This window comes from Mesoplodon bidens, assembly GCF_964165515.1.
Source record: "Mesoplodon bidens genome assembly, chromosome: 8".
Taxonomy (NCBI): domain Eukaryota; kingdom Metazoa; phylum Chordata; class Mammalia; order Artiodactyla; family Ziphiidae; genus Mesoplodon; species Mesoplodon bidens.
The window spans coordinates 110813510-110833752 of record NC_138165.1 but is presented as its reverse complement, the minus strand read 5'-3'; the positions used below and the strand labels follow the sequence as shown (position 1 = coordinate 110833752).

At 51.6% G+C, this 20243-nt stretch overlaps 1 protein-coding gene and 1 long non-coding RNA gene across 25 annotated transcripts in view; one reads left to right on the top strand and one right to left on the bottom strand.

The window, feature by feature from the left end:
* LRRFIP1 (LRR binding FLII interacting protein 1) overlaps nt 1–16805 on the bottom strand; it is a 145896-nt gene extending 129091 nt beyond the window's left edge. For all 24 annotated transcript variants that reach the window (XM_081241655.1, XM_081241649.1, XM_081241651.1 and 21 more), the window contains exon 1: nt 16642–16805. In XM_081241655.1, coding sequence (XP_081097781.1) covers nt 16642–16731 — 90 coding nt within the window. In that variant the 5' untranslated portion in view covers nt 16732–16805. The remainder of the gene's footprint in view (nt 1–16641) is intronic.
* A 93-nt stretch (nt 16806–16898) lies between these two features.
* LOC308621394 lies at nt 16899–18900 on the top strand. Its single transcript, XR_014016450.1, has 3 exons — nt 16899–16986; nt 17968–18048; nt 18688–18900. It is a non-coding gene; the product is annotated as an uncharacterized lncRNA (long non-coding RNA).
* Nucleotides 18901–20243: the final 1343 nt, after the last annotated feature.

Here is a 20243-nt window from a genome sequence, read left to right as displayed (position 1 = left end):
AGCGAGGAGAAGCAGAAAAGGCCATAGGTTTTGGCCAGGAAGAGGCCGGGTCAGGTGCCACAACACCCAGGGCTTCCCGGTCCCTACTCTCAAGTTCACCGGATGCACCAAATAACTCGCTTTTTCTATTCACACTTAAAAAAGAATGACGCACCCACCGATGAGCTTTAGGGTGACCCAGGATATCTGCATAGCATCAAAGTATCGCTCTCCGAATTTGCGAATGACGGTGATGGTTTCAACCTAGGACCACACATTCTTTGATACCCCTCCCTCCAGGACGTGGAACAGAAGTCCCCTCCCCTGAGATGGACTGGATTTAGGGACTTGCTTCCTGAGGACAGAGCAGGGAAAGGGAAAACAGTAACTCTGCTGTGGAGGAACCGGGCAGACCCCACCTTAGGTCAGAGATCAGGGTTGACGTCGTCAGGGATGTCATGCTGGTATCATGTGCCCCCGAGGTGATATGAGCCAAAGGGCACCTCTGAACTCTTCCCCAAACCACAACCTCAGTCTAATCAGGCAAATCCAAACTGAGGAACGTTCTACTGAATGCATAGCTGACACTCTTCAAAAGTGCCTGGAAACCATCACAGATTGGAAGAGACAAAGGCAACACAATGACAAAATGCAATGTGGGATCCTGGAATGGATCCTGGAACAGAAAGAAGACTTTAGTCAAAAAACTGGGCAATCTGTACAAAGTCTGTAGTTTAGTAAACAAAACATTGCTTAGAACAGGTTATGCCTTCTTTTAATTGTCAGCCTAGCTAAGCTTTCTGGTTTACAAGGCACATCTCCAACATTTAATCGTTTTAATTTCCATCTGCATGCCCAACCCGCCTCCGACATGTTACACCGGCATCACTCTCCTCCTAATGTTTTCAGTTCCTCCTGGTGTGTGCTAGGCTTTTTAGAACCACAGCACTTAGGTGAGGTTAAGGTCAGGCAAAGACAGCTATTTATTGCACCTGGCAGGGTATATGAATACACCTAAATTCCTCTAGTCCAAACCCTGCTGCCCAACAGGGAAACCGCACAGGAGAATGTTCTACAAACCTGCTCCAAGTTACTTCAGCCCCTGGTAGAGTGCCACCAACCTTAGCAGAGCTTCCCTGGACACAATGAATGTCTTTTTAGGGAGTGCAAGCTCGGGGCACTGGCAACGTGCAGTGGAACACGATGGCCCACGTGCTGTCCAAAGGCCACCACTAAGATCATTCAAAGATTATTTCCAAATGCCAACCTCACAAAACAAGTCAATGGAGAAACATGAGGGGGAAAAGTCTAAAAAGGAGGAGTTGGAAGAGGGAACGATTGTAAGCGTGATCAGGAAAGGATTGAAAGTTCTGCTTTATTTCTCCTTCCAGCTCCTGTTACATGAACGGTGGATAAGGTCACTGCCCAAACCGGCCAAGGTGGAGGTGGGGGGAATCAGAATGGACACTTCAGGAGCCGAGTCAACACCTTGCCAGATTAGATCCTGCTAGCAATAGCTTTCTGGAAAATCTTCATTGACACCCAAGCGACCATCAAAGATATTTAATAATCTTGTTCTAGTTTCAAAAGAATCTGTATTTTCAAACGTTACTGTGAAGTAGGGCTAATTCCACCCATTCATCCATCCATCCATCCATCCATCCATCCATCCATCCAACCATTCATCCATCCATCCATTCATTCATCCATCCATTCATTTGTTCACTCACTCACTCACCATTAACCCCAGTAACTGAGCATCTGCTGTGTGCCAGGAGGCTGACCCTCAGGGCTGGTGGCCGCAGCCAGGCTCTTAGGAGGAGGGGAGATGGGAGGGGAGCCTGTGAGAGGGGGCAGCTCCTCAACAAGCACGTTCACTCAGCCTGAAAGTTATGATAATATTCACATTTGTTACTGAAACAAGCCATTGACTCCTCAGGCATTTGAGGAGGAAAAGGCCTTACTATTCTAATTGGGAATATTAGTGTAAAGGGCATTCTTCACCTCTCTAATCAGACTCACTAATTGCATCGTTTTATCGAAGGCAGAGCTTCTCAAACTTTGGGGTGTATCAGAACCACCCAGACGGCTCTCAGGACAGAGAGCAGGGCCCCACCCCAAGGCTTGGACTCAGTTGGGTGTGGGAGGGCCCAAGAAGCAGCACTGCTAACGGGTCCGAGGGGTGCTGATACTGAGTCTGGAGGCCACATTTTGATAACCGCTGATCCAAGGTACAATCAGCCACCCTCAGTTCCAGCCCAGCGTGCTTCGTTCACCCAGAGTAGGTTTGAATAACTTAACAGCTACTGTTTCAGAGCTCTGTGAACGTCCTCAAGGGACCAGAACCCATCTGGGTGGCAGGCTGACCTGATTCCACCCCATGAGGACCAGTGGTCCTTGCTGGTTTCCTGTACAGGTAACTCGGCAAAATGCAAGAGCAGGCACAGAGCCAAAGAGACACCACTTACTGCAAAGTCCAAGTAAAGGTTGAAGAGTCCAGGGCCCTTCTTTGTCCTTGAGGGCCTCCCGTGTGCCAGGGGCAGGGTTCACTAGCAACTGGACCAGGCGCGGCCCCCAGAGAGCACACAGTCTGCCGGGGAGGAGAGAGCCGAGAAAAGGACATAGCAACCCAGCCGACACATGAGACAGGAGGATCTGGGGACACTGGGAAGGATGCACGTCTCAGGCCCAGGGTGGGAGACAGGCAGGCCTGGGTCTTCCCAGAGGAAGTGACCTCTGTGGGGAGGGAGGCCCAGACCTCGGCTGCTGATGGGCATATATTCTCGTGGGTTCTCCCAACCACCACCGTCCTCATCCTACAGCTGAGGAACTGAAGCTTCAAGACAGCAAAGGACCCACGTCCCAGATCCAGCTGGCGGCAGAGCTGGGCCTGCTTATACGTCTCTGGAAGAAATGAATCATCCACCATGGAACGCGGCCAGGGCCCGAGACAGGGAGCACAATGATCATCTAAACAATGCCCATGAAATCCTCTAACAGGTCAGGTGTACCCTCACCCGAAAGAATTCAAAATTTAAAAAGTTGAATACAGAACAGTATAAACAGAATTAATTATAATTGTACAACATATGATGTATATAATATGTTGTGCTTTTTACCTGTTACATTTTTCTATATTAAATCGTATTTAAAAAGCAGGCTAGTATAGAGCACAATGCTAAACTGCAAGGCAACTCCCCACTCTATCCTGTATTCAGGATAATTCATTATCTGCCTCATGCTGTTTAGGGAAAGTAGGAAAAGATGTTTAGGAAAGAAAAAATAGATTAAAACTGTGACACTATTCACAAAACAAAAGTCTAAGTAAAAAAGATGTATTAGGGACTTCCCTGGTGGCGCAGTGGTTAAGAATCTGCCTGCCAATGCAGGCGACACAGGTTCAAGCCCTGGTCCCGGAAGATCCCACATGCCGCGGAACAGCTGAGCCCGTGTGCCGCAGCTACTAGCCTGTGCTCTAGAGCCCGTGCTCCGCAATGAGAAGCCACCGCAACGAGAAGTAGCCCCCCGCTCGCTGCAACTAGAGAAAGCCCACGTGCAGCAACGAAGACCCAACGCAGCCAAAAATAAATAAATTAAAATTAAAAAAAAAAAAAAAAAAAAAGATGTATTAAACTCAAAGGAATCCTAAAGCTGAATTTTCAAAGAATGAGAGGGATGCTGTATGTGTGCATTTTCCTTCACAAACTGTACATAAAAACAGAAGCAGGAGGCTTCCCTGGTGGCTCAGTGGTTAAGAATATGCCTGCCACTGCAGGGCACATAGGTTCGAGCCCTGGTCCAGGAAGATCCCACATGCCGCGGAGCAACTAAGCCCGTGCGCCACAACTACTGAGCCTGTGCTCTAGAGCCTGCGAGCCACAACTACTGAGCCCGCGTGCCACAACTACTGAAGCCCACACGCCTAGAGCCCGTGCTCCCAACAAGAGAAGCCACTGCAGCGAGAAGCCCGCAGACCACAACGAAGTGTAGCCCCCGCTTGCCGCAACCAGAGAAAAGCCCGCGTGCAGCAGCAAAGTCCCAACACAGTCAAAAATAAAATAAATAAAATAAAAAATAACAAATAAATAAACAGAAGCAGGAGGTCTAAACGTGGGAGGGGAATATGATGGAACACAGAACATCAGCGTGGTTAACAGTCTCTTCCTGTCTCATCCCCGCAGCCTCAGTGGTGACTCACAGGCCTTCGGGCCAAGGGAATCCAGAGGGAACAGAGCCCCGGGATGGGCGAGGGCGTGGGGGGGGGAGGGGGAGGTGGTGAGCCACTGGGACGGCTGATTTTTCCGGTTCTTTCCCTGCGAACAGGAAGAACGGGGAGATGGAGGCTGTACAGAACTCTCTAAAGAGCAAGCAGCAAGGAAAGGCAGGTGTCCTGCTGAGCGTGAGCAACAAAGACCCTGGCACGCAGTGGGGTCCTCACAGGGCCCAGGTCTGGTCATCTGTTTTAACAATTTCAGCTACGAATGACAAAAGCAACATGCCTCTTAGGAGACACGGGGACAATTTTAACCTTGTGGAATTGTGCTGGTCACTGGTCTTCGTGTTGCTCAACACCCAGCCCCCTTGTGATCTGGGGGGCCTCTCCAGGGGGTCTGGAGTTTTAATGGGCCGCCAGAACTCCCCCAGCGGTGAGGCTGAAGTGGGGTCCTCCCTGTCCGTCCACCTGCAGCGCACCTGGGATTCTGCATGAGCAGGTGATGTAGGCGGGTGCGCTACGGTCATGCCCAGCCTCAGAGACCTCCTGGCTCTTAAAGAACAAGGTGGCAGCTTGGACCCCCTCCCTTGGCTGTGGGGGGCTGCCCTGTCCCTGCCCTTTTGGGCACGTCAAGTCCACCAGAAGCATCATCCCAGGCCTGGCCACTTACTGGCCTGACGTTTCTCCCAGGCTGCTCTCCTTCTCCCAGGCGGTGGGCGTCCGTATGGAAATGCCACCCTCAGGGTTACAGGATGGCGGGGTCACAGGCAGATGTGCTTAGCTGAGTCCAGGCAGCGCCCGGCAGCGTCTCTCCTTCCTCGGAGGCCTCTTGCTGACTCCCCAGAATGAAGCCGGAAGGCACCAGGCAAAGCCCGTGGGCTGTGGGGACTGGACCCTAGCTGGCTCGGAAGGTCAAGCCTGTGGCCCCCCGACCTCTTGGCAGAGCTGGCTCTCGGAAGTGCTCACGGGAGGGCCACATGAACGATGCCACCATGGCCCTGTTATCCCTGGAGCACGCCTGAGCCGTCGGCCTGGGGCTTTTCCTGGAGAGAAAGACAACACAGAACTGACACAGCCTGGTGGCCTGCATCATCGCTCTGTGGTCCCAACGGAATCGGGCCTGACGCTGGCCTGGCCGGCCTGGAGCACACCCATTATCAGGGGGAAAACGGGTGTCTCCGACGGGCAGAAGGGAGCCACGAGGGCCCATAGGATGTCACGCAAAGGACCCCCTCTCACCAGCCCCCACCTTCATGTCAACCCATCTTCCGTAGGCCTGCCATCCGGGGTCCATTCCATCCCCCCCTTTTTAGCCTCTCCCCACGCTGCTCCCACGCCACCGTCACTCAAGCGCCCTCTGGCACACAGCAAAGTGTAACCAAATTTGCAGCTGAAGTCCCAGCTTCCTGAGTCTGCACAGCTTTTCCTAAAACAGCTCCACCATGGCCTTCCAGAGTACGCAGGCCCTTCCCACTAATTTCCGGGAGGGTTAAGTGGGGAAGCTCCAAGGAGAATGTAGTTTGGTCAGCTGGTACTTTTTGCCTTCCTGGGGAGCAGCCACTGACAAGAGTTGAGAGCAAAGGATCCAGGTTTCTGGAGATGAGGCGTGCAGTTCAGAGCTAAGGTACAAACCCAGTGGAGATGGGGAACGTACAACAAGGGTTCTCCAGGGGGCCATTTTGCCTCCTGGGATGCTGTTAAATACCCCACTATGTACAGAAACCTCCCGGCATCCGGCCCAATGTCAGTAATCCCGAGGCTGAGAAACCCTGACTTAAAAGTAAGAGGAAAAACCTGAGAAACTGGAATGAAGATTTGGAAGGCTGCGTGGCCACCACCTCATCCCAGCTCATGTGGCCATTTCATTCTGGAGCTGGCTCCAGGCATGGGTGAAAAATAGGCAGGTAACTTAGTACCTTCTGAGAGGTCAGATAAGCCCAAAGATAAATGGTGCAGGACAGCGCCTGGGTGAAATGGCCCGTTATCTCCAGGAAGGTAACCAGAGGCACGACAGCAAGGCTTGGCTGCCTGACAATGAAGAAGCTCGAAAAATCTGATGGCATCTTACTACTGGTTCTTCAGTTCAAGGCCAAGAAGCAAAACTACTGTTGAAAACAGAGGGTCCTTTCTATCTAAATGCCAAAGAATTGTAATAAGCTCTAAACTATAAGAAAGGCCACAGAGGTCTGACACTAAAGAATACTTATCTACTGAGTGTATAAAAAGCAACTGCCGTTAGTGCGTTTATTCTGAGTTCACTGAACCAGTCCCAAGGGCCGCCTGTGTCCTCCTGACACACAGGAGATTGTCTTTCCTGTATTTTTCTCACAACTTTTGTACAGACTGCTCCCTTTTCTCTCCCCTTGACCTCCGCCTCTCATTCCAGCCCTCAACTTATGAGGGAGGGATTCACCCCTGCCTCTGCATCAGTAGTTCCTGAGGCACATCCTGGCCAGTCCATCAGGGAACTGGTGTCCCTTGGTAGAGGTGAAGGGAGAAAATAACTACCGTTGGGTTAGCACCTACCAGGTACCTGGTAGATTCTCTGCATTTCCCGGCACGGCTCATTACTACAACCAGCAGATAATGGTTTTCCTCTGTCACAGACAAAGGAAAGGAGGCTCAGATACGCTAACCTGCCTACAGACACACGACTTCAAAAGGCTGACTGTGCTTCTCCCACTGCCCCGAACCTCCTCCCCACGCTGGACTGACTTCCGGCTTGTGGGACGCCAGCCCTGTGCACCTGCATTCCCATTTCACTCCTCTCCTATCATGAGACTCAATACCTTCTGCACTATAGAGCACACCTCTATGACAGCAAATTTCAACAAAGAATAAGTCATTACCCTAGAGCTGTGCTGTCCAATATGGCAGCCACCAACCATAAGTGGCTAATTAACTTTAAAGGAATTAAAATTAAGTACAATTTAAAATGCACTTTGTCAGCTGCACTAGCCACATTTCAAGTGCTCAATTACTCCACAGGGCTAGTGGCTGCCGTGACACACAGCACAGAGACAGAACATCTCCATCAACACAGAAAGCCCTACTGGCCATCACTGCTCTGGGTGACTTAAAAGTATATCTGGGTGATTTCAAGCAATATCTTAGGGCATCCAGGGTGGAGTCATATGAGTTGTTCAATCAACATGGAAATTCCATCTCTCTGAGTGTCAACTTGGAAAATTCCACATCTTCTCATGTGCCTAAGGGACGTCACAAAAGAAGGTGAACAGTAAAAAGCAATCAAGGGTAAGGGTGGAAAAGCTGATAAACTTATGTGAGGAAGGTTGAAAGTATAATGAGCGGGCTTCCCTGGTGGCGCAGTGGTTGAGAGTCCGCCTGCCGATGCAGGGGACACGGGTTCGTGCCCCGGTCTGGGAAGATCCCACGTGCTGCGGAGCAGCTGGGCCCGTGAGCCATGGCCGCTAAGCCTGCGCGTCTGGAGCCTGTGCTCCGCAACGGGAGAGGCCACAACAGTGAGAGCCTCGCGTACCGCAAAAAAAAAAAAAAAAAAAAAAAAAAAGCATAATGAGCAACTTTAGATCTCCTGGTTTCTTTATGCTGAAATATTATCATGACCACTGTGTGATTTTTCATTCACTCCCCCAAGCCAAGAAGTGGGTGGAAACACTGCAATATAATACGTCAGTGGAGGTTCTGGACGGTTCTGGCGCTTCCATACTTGCTGATCCAGGGGTTTACCCACTGCCAAGACCATATCACATTCTGCCTACCTAAACTCTCCAGGTATTCTGTATTTGTTTCATGGAGAGTATATCTCACACCTTAGAGAATTTTCCGAAAAAATAAATGAATTATCCTTGATGCCTGAAGCTATGAAAATCTTATTTTTTATAACTTTCTTTGTTTGCTCACCTAATTTGACATTGATTCCACTCTCAGTAAAAGAGCACTGTGATGACTAGTTCTCTTGTTTGGGCTGTATGGACATTACATCTTCCTTGGTATGTCTCAGATTATTTTTCAACTTTCTTCTCAATCCCTTCTACCCCCTTAATCAAAAACAAAACTCTATCTGTAGGTACCAAATTAGAGAGGTTTGACTTGTTAGCATTAAGCAGCATTTCCTCCCAACACTGACCCTGGCCTGGAAGGCACTGGCCTTGAAGACAAGGGGGCTCAGATTCAAGTCCAGGCTGTGTGCCAGTGTCCTGAGGGACGACTTAACGTCTGGTGCCAACACTTCAGCCACCCCACTGCATCCCAGGTGGCGTCCTGGTCGCATCTTCTGGCATCTCCCCTCCTGGCCTTTGCTCAAATTGTTCTCACAGTTTTTTAGTGCCTCATTCTCACATCTGAATGGATCCAAGGATCACCACCCATCTGGGAAAGGCTCCAAGATGAAAAACAAAGGCCACAGCACACAAAGGGCAAAAAGAAAGAGACCATAATGTAGGGAACAAAAGCAATTTTCAGGAAAACCCAGAAAACCAAAAATGAATATTCCTCAGAATGATAAGAAAAGGTACTGCATTAGTGAATCAAAAAGGATGCTATAAAAATGGAACAAAGACCCCAAACAAACAAAAATCTTAGCAATTAAATATAGAACAGGTAAGTTTAGTAGAAGGAGTGGAAGATAAAGTTGAGTTATCACCCATAAAGTATCACCAAAAGATAAAAAGCTAGAAAATGAGGGGGAAAGGGAAGTTATTTCCAACAACAGGAGTTCCTTTAAAAGAGAACAGAGAAGATGGTGGGAAGGGGACAATTTTCAGAAAATTTTCCAGAATTTTAGGATACAAATTTCCAGATTGAATGAACCCAGTGAATGCTTAATAAATGGAAAAATAAGATCTAGAATACTGAGGATCAAGAGAAGATCCTAAAAGCTTATAGAGTGTAAAACCAGATATTATACAAGATACTGAAAATATATAAGGCATCAAATTCTCAAAGCAATCCTGAAAGCTAGAATAAAATGGAAAAAAGTCTTCAAAATTGTGGTAGAAAATAGTGTTAATTATACTTTTTGATTTTTATTATTTTATTTTATCAAATAGGTAACACAGTCTCATGGTTCAAATATCAAAAGAGTATGAAAAGTTACACTTAACAAATCTGCTCCCACTTACATCTCCACATTTCTTTTACTATACTTTCTGCCAGTGTTTCTTTCTGTAAATGCAGGCAAATTACAGCTTTTCTCACATAAGGGACAGCATGCTATCTACACTTTCCGTACATTGCTTTTTTTAGTTAACAGTACGTGCTGGAAATCATGTCAAAGAATACATAGAAATCTCTGTCATTCTTTGGAAATTTATTTTTAACCTAGAACTCTATACTCAGACAAACTATCAAGTATTAAGGTAGAATAAAGACATTTTCAGACATGCAAGCACTTAGAAAAGGCGTTCTCTCTCAGAAAGCTACTGAAGGATGTGCTCCAGCAAAATGAGTTAGTACGGATCCAGCAACAACAACAACAAAGAAGTGGCAAAAGGACTTCTCAGAATGGCGGCAAAGGGAACGGCAGCTGAAGCAAATCCTGAGAGCATTCAGAGCAGAGTGGGTCTAGAGGACAGAGCTCTCCAGGGGGTAGATTTCCAGGAGGGAATAAAATGGAACTGATACATTTGTTTAATCACATAGAAAATAATATTGTGAGGGGTTCTATTGAAACGTTTGTGAGGAATTAGGTATGATAGATATGCAGAGAGATGAGCAGTTGGGAAAAAAGAAAGAGAAAGAATTAACCCCAGAAAAAGCGGAAAGTTGTGCAAGGAAAAATGTTATAGTATACTACGTGGCTCTGCAGTTAGCACTATCATGTTACATCACCATCACCACTAGTGTTTACTGAGCATGTGTCAGTCATCCTTCTGAGGTCCTTTCATGAAATACCTCATATACCCAATAACCACCTTGTGAGAAGTATACTGTTAAAATTGTCCCATCTTACACAGGAGGGAACGGAAGCACAGAGGGGTTAAGTAACTTGCTCTAGGTCATGGAACAAGTAGAAGGATCAGGAACTGAGCCCAGGAAACCTGACCGTAGCACCCACACTCTTAACCAGCCTACTGTTCTGCCAGTGACCACTGATCTAACCTAAAAGTACAATGTAACTACGGTGTGAAGATAAGGAGAAAGAAAGGTGGGGAGAGGACCTGAGCTAGACCTACAGATCCCAAGTCCGCATCCTCAAACCAGGGGGCCAGCAGATAGTACCTAAAATTGAAAAACCAATAAATAGTGCATATGCATATTATTTACAGACATGGAGCTACTTACCAGATCATTTAGGGTCTTGTAAGGCCATTAAGAGCTTGGCTTTTACTGAGGGATATGAAAAGCCATTATGACACGATCTGACATATTTTAAAAGGACCACCAGCTGCTGTGTGGAGAAGGGCCTGGAGTATGGGACCAGGGTGAAAACATATATTACTTTAATTCAATAAAAATTAAGTTTTAAAGATGAAAGAATGAAAAAAAGAAGACACAGTAAAAAAAAAAAAAAAAAAAGACACAGTAAGGCAGAGAAGAATATGGGACTCGCCCATGAAATGTTATGCCTGATGGCTCAGAGGTCAGTTGGGGATGACAGTCCCCAAGATGGGAAGCAAGTCAGCTTGGCTTCAGGGCACCACCTGGAATAGGGCCTTGGCTGGAGCCAAGACACTGATCCCAGGAAACAGCCTGGATGATGAACTGGCACCTCTTAGTCAGCAGATGACCTTAGCATCTAGGACCCTTTTTCTCTATGTCAAATAGAGATACTCTATACTCTTCTGATGGGATATCATATAATTACAGGGGTGAAGTTTCTGGGAGTACCTGGCACACCTTAGGCCTTAAAAGCAACTCAGGTACTTCTCTGGTGGTCCAGTGGCTAAGACTCCGTGCTCCCAATGCAGGGGGCCTGGGTTCGATCCCTGGTCAGGGAACTAGATCCCACATGCGAACAAGAGTTTGCATGCTGCAACTAAGACCCGGCACAGCCAAATAAATACATAAATAAAAATATTTTTTTTTAAAAAAAAGCAACCTCTGTCCCCATCTCTCCCCTTTCCCCTCCTGAACCCTGACAAGGCTCACAGGTTAACTGGCTCAACTAGAATCCAGGCCTTCTGATTTCCATTCTATCGAGCAGACTCTTCAGGTCCTCCACATGCATTCACAGTCCTGACTACTGAACCCATGAGTCACTAAAGATTCACCCAGAAAAGGGAGAGGGAGACAGCTGGCCCTATGACAGAAATAGCTGTGGGGTGGGGCCCAGAAGGCATCGGGGGCCAGTGGGACTGTCCACCCCTGAGTTTCCAATTCCAACTCCATCCAGAACCATCTTGTCGGGAATCACGGAAACAGCCCAAGGTCACAGGCACGGTGCTTGCCTTTCCCCTGACAGCTCAGACTGTGATAAAAATCCGCCTGGAACGCTTGCTTCCTCACATTCCTAATACTTGTTATTGATCCACCAAGATGTGTGTGGCTGTCTTAGGAAGATCCACTAGGCAAGGGCCTGGTAGTTGTGTTAGAGTCTGGGGCAGGGCGGTGTGTGCAGTGCCAGGTGCTGAATGCCCCTCACCTGTTCCCCACCTGGAAGGTGGGGCCCTGATACCACCCCCAGTCCCAAACCACTGGCCACGCCGGATTTCACCCTCCAGTCAGTGTCTGACAGGTTTGCATCCACCAGCCAGCCTCAGAAAAGCAAATTCACTGGGAAAAAAGGTATGAAGGTGATGGTTCAAATGAAGTGAAACTGGCTGCAGCAACAAGCCTGTGTTGTAAACGCCGGTGTGATCTCACCTGAGGTCAGGGTCTGCACCAGGGTACCAGCAGCGTGTCACACCAGCTGGGCTCCCTCCCGGACTGCGTGACCCCAGAGGCGCCAGGCCTGCTGAGGGCCGGACAAAGGTGAAGTGGAGGCCCAAACTGAACCAGATTTCCAGGCCACCCTGCAAAAGGGCTTGTGCACCCAACCCCCAGACTGGCCCTCGAATGGCCTTGAGGCTTGAGGAGAAAAGGAGTCAGGGTCCCTCAAGACAGGGTGATCTGTGGGCACTATTTGGGAAGGACGGGAGGTGGGGGGACAGCAAATGAAAGGGGGCTTTAGGATTAGAATGTCCTTTATTCATGGGACCACCCAGAATGAGACATGGAGACTGTCCTAAGTTGGGGTGCCCAGAGGCAGAGCCTGAGGCAGGGATTTGGATGTGAGTGATCTACCAGGGAGCACGGCCGGCAGGGGGGTGTGCGGAGGCAGATGGGGCAGGGAAGGAGGTGGACTCAGGCTGCCCTCGGGCCCTCCCCCGGGGAGCCCTGGAGTGTGAACTGCACCACAGAGTTGGTTCCACTGGGAGGCAAGTGGGCTGCGGGTGGAGCTTTTTGTGTCCTCACATCCCGGGGTCAATCGCTGTGGGCTGCCCCTGGGGTGGGAGGTCTTACCCCCTCCCCTGCAAAGTAGACCCCACCCAGTTGCCATGGGCACTTCTCTAGTGAAGGGGGGCCATGAGCCCAGAACAGCCACACTCACAGGCCAGGGGTCGACACCCTCCAACAGGGGGGGGATCTGGGAGGTGCACCAGCGTCCCCGGGGCGATCATGGGCCCAGAGGGCAGCGTCCCAGTGGGACCACCTAGGAGAGCAGGCCACGGGAAACAGTCATGGGGGAGGTCTCCGTGCTGTGAGCGAGGAAGGGAAACCGACCAGCGTTCACGGCCGCAGAGAGGATGCTAGGCTCGCCGCGAGGACCATCTAATGCCGCCTGCACAGCTTGCACAGCCGACTTCCTGTGTGCTGGAAAGGCCTTCTCCACTGGAGAGGAATACTTTGAATTGCCTCGGGCATTGTGAGAGCAAGATCATTTCAGTCAGCAGCAGAGCGCTGAATGAGAGGTTTGGGATGCTACCAAAACTCATCAGCAGAATGTTCAAGGCGCTGGGAGAGAAAAATATATCTGCTTTCAAAGCACCTCTCCCTGGGACGTGAGAAACGCTGCTCGAGCTTCTCAAAGTGCTTACTGGACCTTCTTCCTGAAAACATCTTGCCTGAATCCCGCCTCAGACAAGACAGTGAGAGACAAGCTGCTCATGCTAAGGCAGCTGCAGTGTTTTAAAGTTACAACTCCATTTACTATAAACTTGCCTGGAGTGAAACCATAAACTAACTGCAGAAATATAAATGCAGCGCTTCCACTGGGTTCCTGCTTCCCGCTCCTGCCCAGAGAGTCCAAAGCCCTCAGCAGGGAAGCCAGCTCTCCAGCAGGGCCCTGCCTTGGCCGCTCCGGGCTCCCCGTCCCAGACTCCATCACCTCTGCCTGGAATTCTCCACTTATCCTCTGAGTGCACATTCCAGGGGGCCTGACCCGAGTCCACCCCACCCCCTGCCACTTTCTTAAGGCCTCCTGGGTTTGTCCAGGCCCCCATACCTCCCCAAGTGCTTCGGGGGAGGCCAACTCCCCCCACTTCCAGGATGGGTAAACCCCCTCTGCCCCACTGCCACGCCGCTGAGTCCACTGTCCTGGTCACAGAGCTCGGCTCAGGGGCGGCCTGGGAGATGCTTCTAGCTCTCAGGACGGAGCCACCGGAAGAGAAGGGGTGTGGGCTCAGGAGCGGCGGCCTGGGAACGCGGCAGCCAGTCTGCCGAAAGCAAGGTGGCCGGAGGATGAGGCCACCCGCAGAGGACGGCGCAGCAGAGCCAGCTGCAGAGGAGCCATGGAGAAAAGGGGCCACCGCGCTGGTGAGGCTGCCCGGGAATCCGTCCTCCAGCCAAATCATTTCCCCTTGTGGAGGCCAGTCCAGGTCAGGGTTTCTGTCACTTCAAGACTAACTCAAAATGCCACTTCCCCCAGGAGGCCTCCTCTGATTGCCTGTCTTAGTCCTGTTAATAAATTGTAACTCTCTCATTTCGAAACCTTCAGGGAACAATATCCTATAAATCTCAGATCTCTTCCTGTCTTCTATTTTTGTTATTGATCTATGTCAGACCCCAACTCCTGGAGGGCGGATGCTCTTCAGGTCCATCCCTGAATCCCAGTCTCCCTAGGACAGGGCTTTGGAGGGCATGTATCTGCTGAATCAATGAGCAAACACGAAAGCACGGAACTTAAGACGATTTTGTTAATTTTTATAAGAACTCTCGAGAACTTCATGCTGAATAGATATTTGCCATTTGAATAGTGATTCTAAGTTTCACAGCTGGGAAATAGAATTCAATTTGTAGTAAAACATAAAGTTTTGCACCAGCTCCTTCCAACACCACAGATACATGCCATTCAGCACTTGGAACAGCCACATCTATGGCTGGTTTTATTGGAAGGATGTGGGCGTGAATAGCCCTCACATTTAGCTAGTTACTTTATGTCTGCTACTCACTTTCTTTAATCCTGACAGCCTCGGGGATTTCTTCTTCCCCATTTTCCAGGTGAGAACATGGAGGCTGGGAGGGGGCTGAGTAGGATCGCACAGCTCACGAGGAGCTCTGTATAGTTTCGAGCCCAGGTCCGATGCCCACGTCTGAATTGGCCACCGCCAACTGCGTCCCCTGGCTGGGAGGCAGGACCGCGGGTTCCCAGTTACTCAGGACCTCAGGGCTGTCCACCCGAGCAGCCCCTGGCCTTCCGTTTCTGTCTGTTTTTATACAATCCAGCAGATACGAGGTGGACTTAGGGAACCCTCATTCTCCTTCCTTTGACCGTAACCACTGCCAGAAAGACAAGGCTCACGGGTCGTGTCACCTCAGGCCTCCCAGAGAACACCTGTTTGGTTTTATGTTTAAATACATACTTAAAGGGCCGTCCTCACAGGGGGTGGGGATTATGTTCAAGCTACTACATTTAGCAAATGTCTATATTTAGGGCTTCCCTGGTGGCGCAGTGGTTGAGCGTCCGCCTGCCGAGGCAGGGGACGCGGGTTCGTGCCCTGGTCCGGGAAGATCCCACATGCCGCGGAGCGGCTGGGCCTGTGAGCCATGGCCGCTGAGCCTGGGCGTCCGGAGCCTGTGCTCCGCAACGGGAGAGGCCACAACAGTGAGAGGCCCGCGTATCACAAAAAAATAAATAAATAAAAATAAAAGTCTGTATTTAGCCAAATGTACTGTAAGTGCCTTGTACCTCTTTTGTTTTTCAGGCAATGCAACAGAGACTTAGGAGCACCTACTATGTGCCTGGCTCTGTGTTGAGCTCTGGGGATACGAAAGTAAGACATTGCCTGCCTGGTGGTCACCTTCTACGGGGGACAGACCAGTGAACAAATAATGCTGAGGCCACGTGACTACCACAGCAGGCGCAGGGAGTGAGAGCTAGTGGAACCCGAGTGAAGGCAGGGAGACTGCCGCCACGGGGTGGTGTAGGAGGTCTCACAGAGGACACAAATCTACCGTGGGCTTTACGGGTGAATAGGAGTTTTCCTGGAAAGACTTTCTCTTCGCATAGGGAGAAAAACAAAAGTGTTCATTCATCCAGTAGTCAACAAATACTGATTCACAGCCATGTGTCCATAAAAGCGAAATCACCTAAGAACGGGTTACAGAGTAGACCTCCATAAATAGCTGACTGAGGCAACCAGACACCTCAACCTAAATCGCCTGGACTTTTTTCCAGGGGATAATAATGACATGCAGACAAACTCCACCACACTCCAACACCTGGAGGAGAGGGTACCAGGAAGGTGGCACTGCCTCTGCATATACATGCTCTATAGTGAGCACACTGGGCGCACAATTCAAAAGGTACCAAAGGGTACACTGTAAACAAACAAGCGTGTCCACTGCGGGCCCAAGGAATCACGCCCCTTCCCAGGGAAGCTCCTGCCACCAATCTGCTGGGCATCTTTGCCAACATCACCGTTTGTTTAACCTGAAGGCTGAATCCTTGTGGGAGAAAAAGGCACTTGTATAGCTACGCGGGCGGTGCACCTTTTGTTCGCCACACTTCAAGTTCATCACCGACAATTATAATAAACTCTGCCCGGGAAACTTTGAGGAGAACCTCTAGGCGTGCCTGAACCCGTCTGCACGCGGTCCAGAAACAAGATTCACGGGGACCCCGGTTCGTGCCCAAGCTGCACCTTGTGTGTCAATTGAGACGACAACTGGTTATCGACAGGAGCGGGTCATTTCTCCAGGGCCATGTGGCCTCCGGGGACTGTCCTCGGGCCTCCAGGGTCGGGCCTACATCACTCTCACCATGCGGCGCAACACAGCGGGGCTCTCGTTCGCCCCCCAACCCGGCCGGCCCGGGGCCACATTGCGCGGGGTGGGGGGGCGGCGGCCAAAGGGAGCTGGCGACATGGGGGGAGGGGTCGGTGCCGCCAGCCTGTCCCCGCGGCGGAGGACCGGCGCCCGGCCCACCGAGGTCCCGGCCTGGCCCGCGCCCCGTCCGCGGCGCCGGCGGACCGACGGATAGCGGACAGACGGATGCCTGACAGCTACGGCGGCGCTCCCAGCGCCCGCGCCCCGGCCCCGCCGCTCACCTCGCGCGCAATCTGGTTCAGCGCGTCGTCCTCCGCCGTCAGCCGCTCGCGGTTGGGGAGCCGCTTGCGCCCCGAGCCCTGGGTGCCCATGTCCACCGGCCGCGTCGCCCGCTGCGCTGCGGGACCGTGGCTCCCGCCGCCCACGCCCCTCTCGGTGTGGCCGGGCCCCGCTCCGCCCCTCCCTCCGCCGCGGCGTCATGGCGTCAGCGGGCGCGGGCCGGGGACGCGGGGACGCGGGGACGCGGGGGACAGGGGCTGGGGCCGCCGGTGGGAGGAGCACGGGAACTCGAGCGCCGGGGACAGCAGGGACGCGGGGACGCGCCGGAGAGGGCACCGGGGAGCTGGGTGCGCTGGGACTCCGGGGTCCAGGGACGCGGGCGCTGGGGGCTGGGGGCGCGGGGACGCCGGGGGACCGTGAGCATGCAGATGGCGGGAGGTTTGGGATGGCTGGGGGGCGGGGGCGCGGGGACGCGTGGGGCAAGGACACTGGGAGTGCCGGTGGAAACTGGGGCTGGGGGCGCGAGGTCACGCCGGAGCGGCGGGACACGGGGACCAGGACGCCGGCGACCCGCGGGGACAAGGGCTGGGGATGCGAGTGGGGTGCAGGGACGCTGGGGGACAGTGAGCGTGGAAACGGCAGCAGACTTGGGATGGCTGGGGGTCGACGGCGCGTGGGCGCAGGGGTCGGGGTGATGAAGACTTGGGATGCCGGTGGGGACAGGGGGCAAGGGACCACGGAGGGTTCGGAGGCGGGAGGGCGGGAAGGTGGAGCTCGAGATGCCTGGAGGGGTCTGGGCCGGCGGGGCGGGGGACACTGGAGGGTGGACCCCCCTGGTAATCGTGGGCTGACCTCACCAGGGCAGCGGTCACTTCATCGGGGGGCGCTGGAGGGCTCGCGGGGAGGGACTGGGCTGCAGAGAGGGGTTTGCACCCAGGGGTGGGTGCAGGGACGTGGTTCAAACCTGCGCCCCAGGTGAAGTGGGGTCTGGCCTCACAGATGGGTGAAAGCTGGTTCTAGGGTCAGACTCAGGGGAGGTCAGATCCCGCTCTGTGGGATCTCGCCAGCCCCCTGAGCTTTACAGCACGTTCAGAACCCCCGTGTTGATGTGGGCGTTTCCTTCTTCACCGGCGTGTTTTCCGGGACCTGCCACTTCACTCCTGTGTCCCCAGCTTCTAGGAAAAGGTCTGAAACATCAGCTGCTCTCAAGAAGTAGATATTGAAAAGGGAATGACTACTTGAGCTTTACCTTCCACTCTCTAAAGGTGGATTTAAAATTGAATAGGAGGATCAGGTGAGGTTTACAAAGCCATTACCTTCTTTCCCAGGGTAAGCACCGGAGTAATTGTTAGCTGTCTGTACTGAATTAAGGAAGAAGAAATGCGCTGGCCGAAGCACAGTAACCAAAAGTTAGTGGTATATTTGGGGTATGGGGAGGTCTTTAATGTGGCTAGGGAAGAATGGAAGGGCAGGGCCATCCTGATGTGATTTTCCCCTAGAGATGAGTACAGTTAACATTTTGTATATTTCTAACCAAGTGACATGACCAGGTTGGTTTGGGCTCTTAGAAAGTAACCTGGGAGCTGGATGGAGGAGGGAACAGAAAGGGGACCCGGCAGTGGCAGAGGAGGATGCTGGAGGTTTAGTGCAGGGAAAAGATGGCGGGGGAGTGACACAGGAGGGAGGAACCAGGTTCCATTGCTCAGGACACCTGAGTGGACTTCAGTGGGGTGGGTCGACAGGGCAGTTGGTATTAGGGCTGTGACCTTGTTCATTACTGTACTCCTGGAGCTTTCATACACATGACACAGCGGAGGGACTGAGGAAATACCTGTTGATTGAGTCTTCCATGTCACATGACACCACTTAGGACCCCATACTCCTTAGGTGACATGGTCCTGGTTGGAGGACCATCTCTTGCTCTGCCCTCAGCCCTGCTGGAGGCTCGCTGCTCCCTCAGCCCGTGATGCCTGGTGAAGACTCTGTCTTTGCTCAGGCTCATTCCCATGGCTTCACTCATTCATTCCCCCACACCTGCTGCCTGGCAGGTGCAGCCGGAAGCTGTGGCAGAACGGCAAAGGACACAGAGCCGCTCTTCTCTCAGGACTTACCTGAGAGACCCGGAACTCCTCCTCCAAAGCCACATCCAAGCTCCAACATCTCCTTTCTTTTTTGATGGACATCTATACACTAATATGTATCAAATGGATAACTAATAAGAACCTGCTGTATAAAAAATAAATGAAATAAAATTCAAAAAATTTTGTTTTTAATTTTTTTTTTTTTGGCTGCGCTGCGTGGCATGCAGGATCTTGGTTCCCCGACTAAGGATCAAACCCATGCCCCGTGCAGTGGAAGTGCAGAGTCTTAACCAGTCTTAACCCGTCTCCGTTCTGGAGGAAGTCTTCCCAACTCTCCAGGCTGCCCCTTACTTTCCTCACTGGTCTTCCTCAGAACATCAAGTGACTATTCTAGCACTTGAATTCTTCTGTGCTGATCTGATGATGTGAGGAGGGTAGGAACCGACCTTGTCTTGCTCATCTTTCCGCCCTCACTGGGGACTGAATGTGCCACTGTTTCAATCATAATGAGAGCGTCTGGCTGACTTTGGGGACTGAGTCCAGGTCCCAACCCCCTCCTCACCATCCCAATTGGGTTTTGTACAGAGACAGGGGACTCACTCTCTCAGGGACTGACTGGAGGTATTTCTGAATAGTTCAGTCCCTACACTGTGTTCTCAGACACTAGGGTGAATTCTGTCTCCCATCTCTCCCCCATCAGCCACCCACATCTGGGAAAGGCCAATCTTTTGGGAATCATCAGAACCAATGTTGCTGGTCCTCAGGTGGTCCCATGATGTCATGACCTCCTGAACCACCATCCTCATGCTTCTTCCTTCTTTGATGACGTGCTCTACAACCGTCTGCTTCTCCCTTTGGAATCAGTTCTTGCCTTTAAATGGAAATGTGATAGCTGCATTGTCAGTGTGGGGGCCGTCCATGTAAAGATGTATCTCAGGGCTCGACACACAGGCAATCAATAAGTGGTCCTCCAGCTCCTCTCCCCAAAGGCCTGGGTCTGGAGTGAATAGGGCAGCAGCTCCCGCTGGGGCGTGGGGAGGTGGGCAAGGACATTAGGCAGCTTTGTGGCTGTCACCTGTTCTTGGGGTGTCCCTTGAAGGATACAGAAACCTGCAAGACCCCATCCACCAGGCTGAGCCACAGGCTTACCAAGAAGCTGTGGCTTTTTTATTTGCTCTGGACTCTCAGCCTCTCCTGCATGGTAGTCCACGAACTTGCTTCTACCTAGAAGACTGTATTGTGCCACCAGCACCACCTAGCCCCTCCCATGTGGCCCTTTTCTTATTCCAGGTCATTATACTACCCATAAGGGGTTACTTCAGAGAAGCCACATCAGAAGTCTGATGTCCCGGGCAAGAGAATCAATATATTCATCTCCAAGCCTGGTACTGAGGCTCTTCACAAAGATACAGATGCCCTTCAGGAAGGGTCCATGAATACGTGAAGGCAGCCTCGGTGACGGGCACCACACAGGGGACCCCACGTGGACTTTCCACTCCCGACACAGTGTTCCTTTTGTTTGG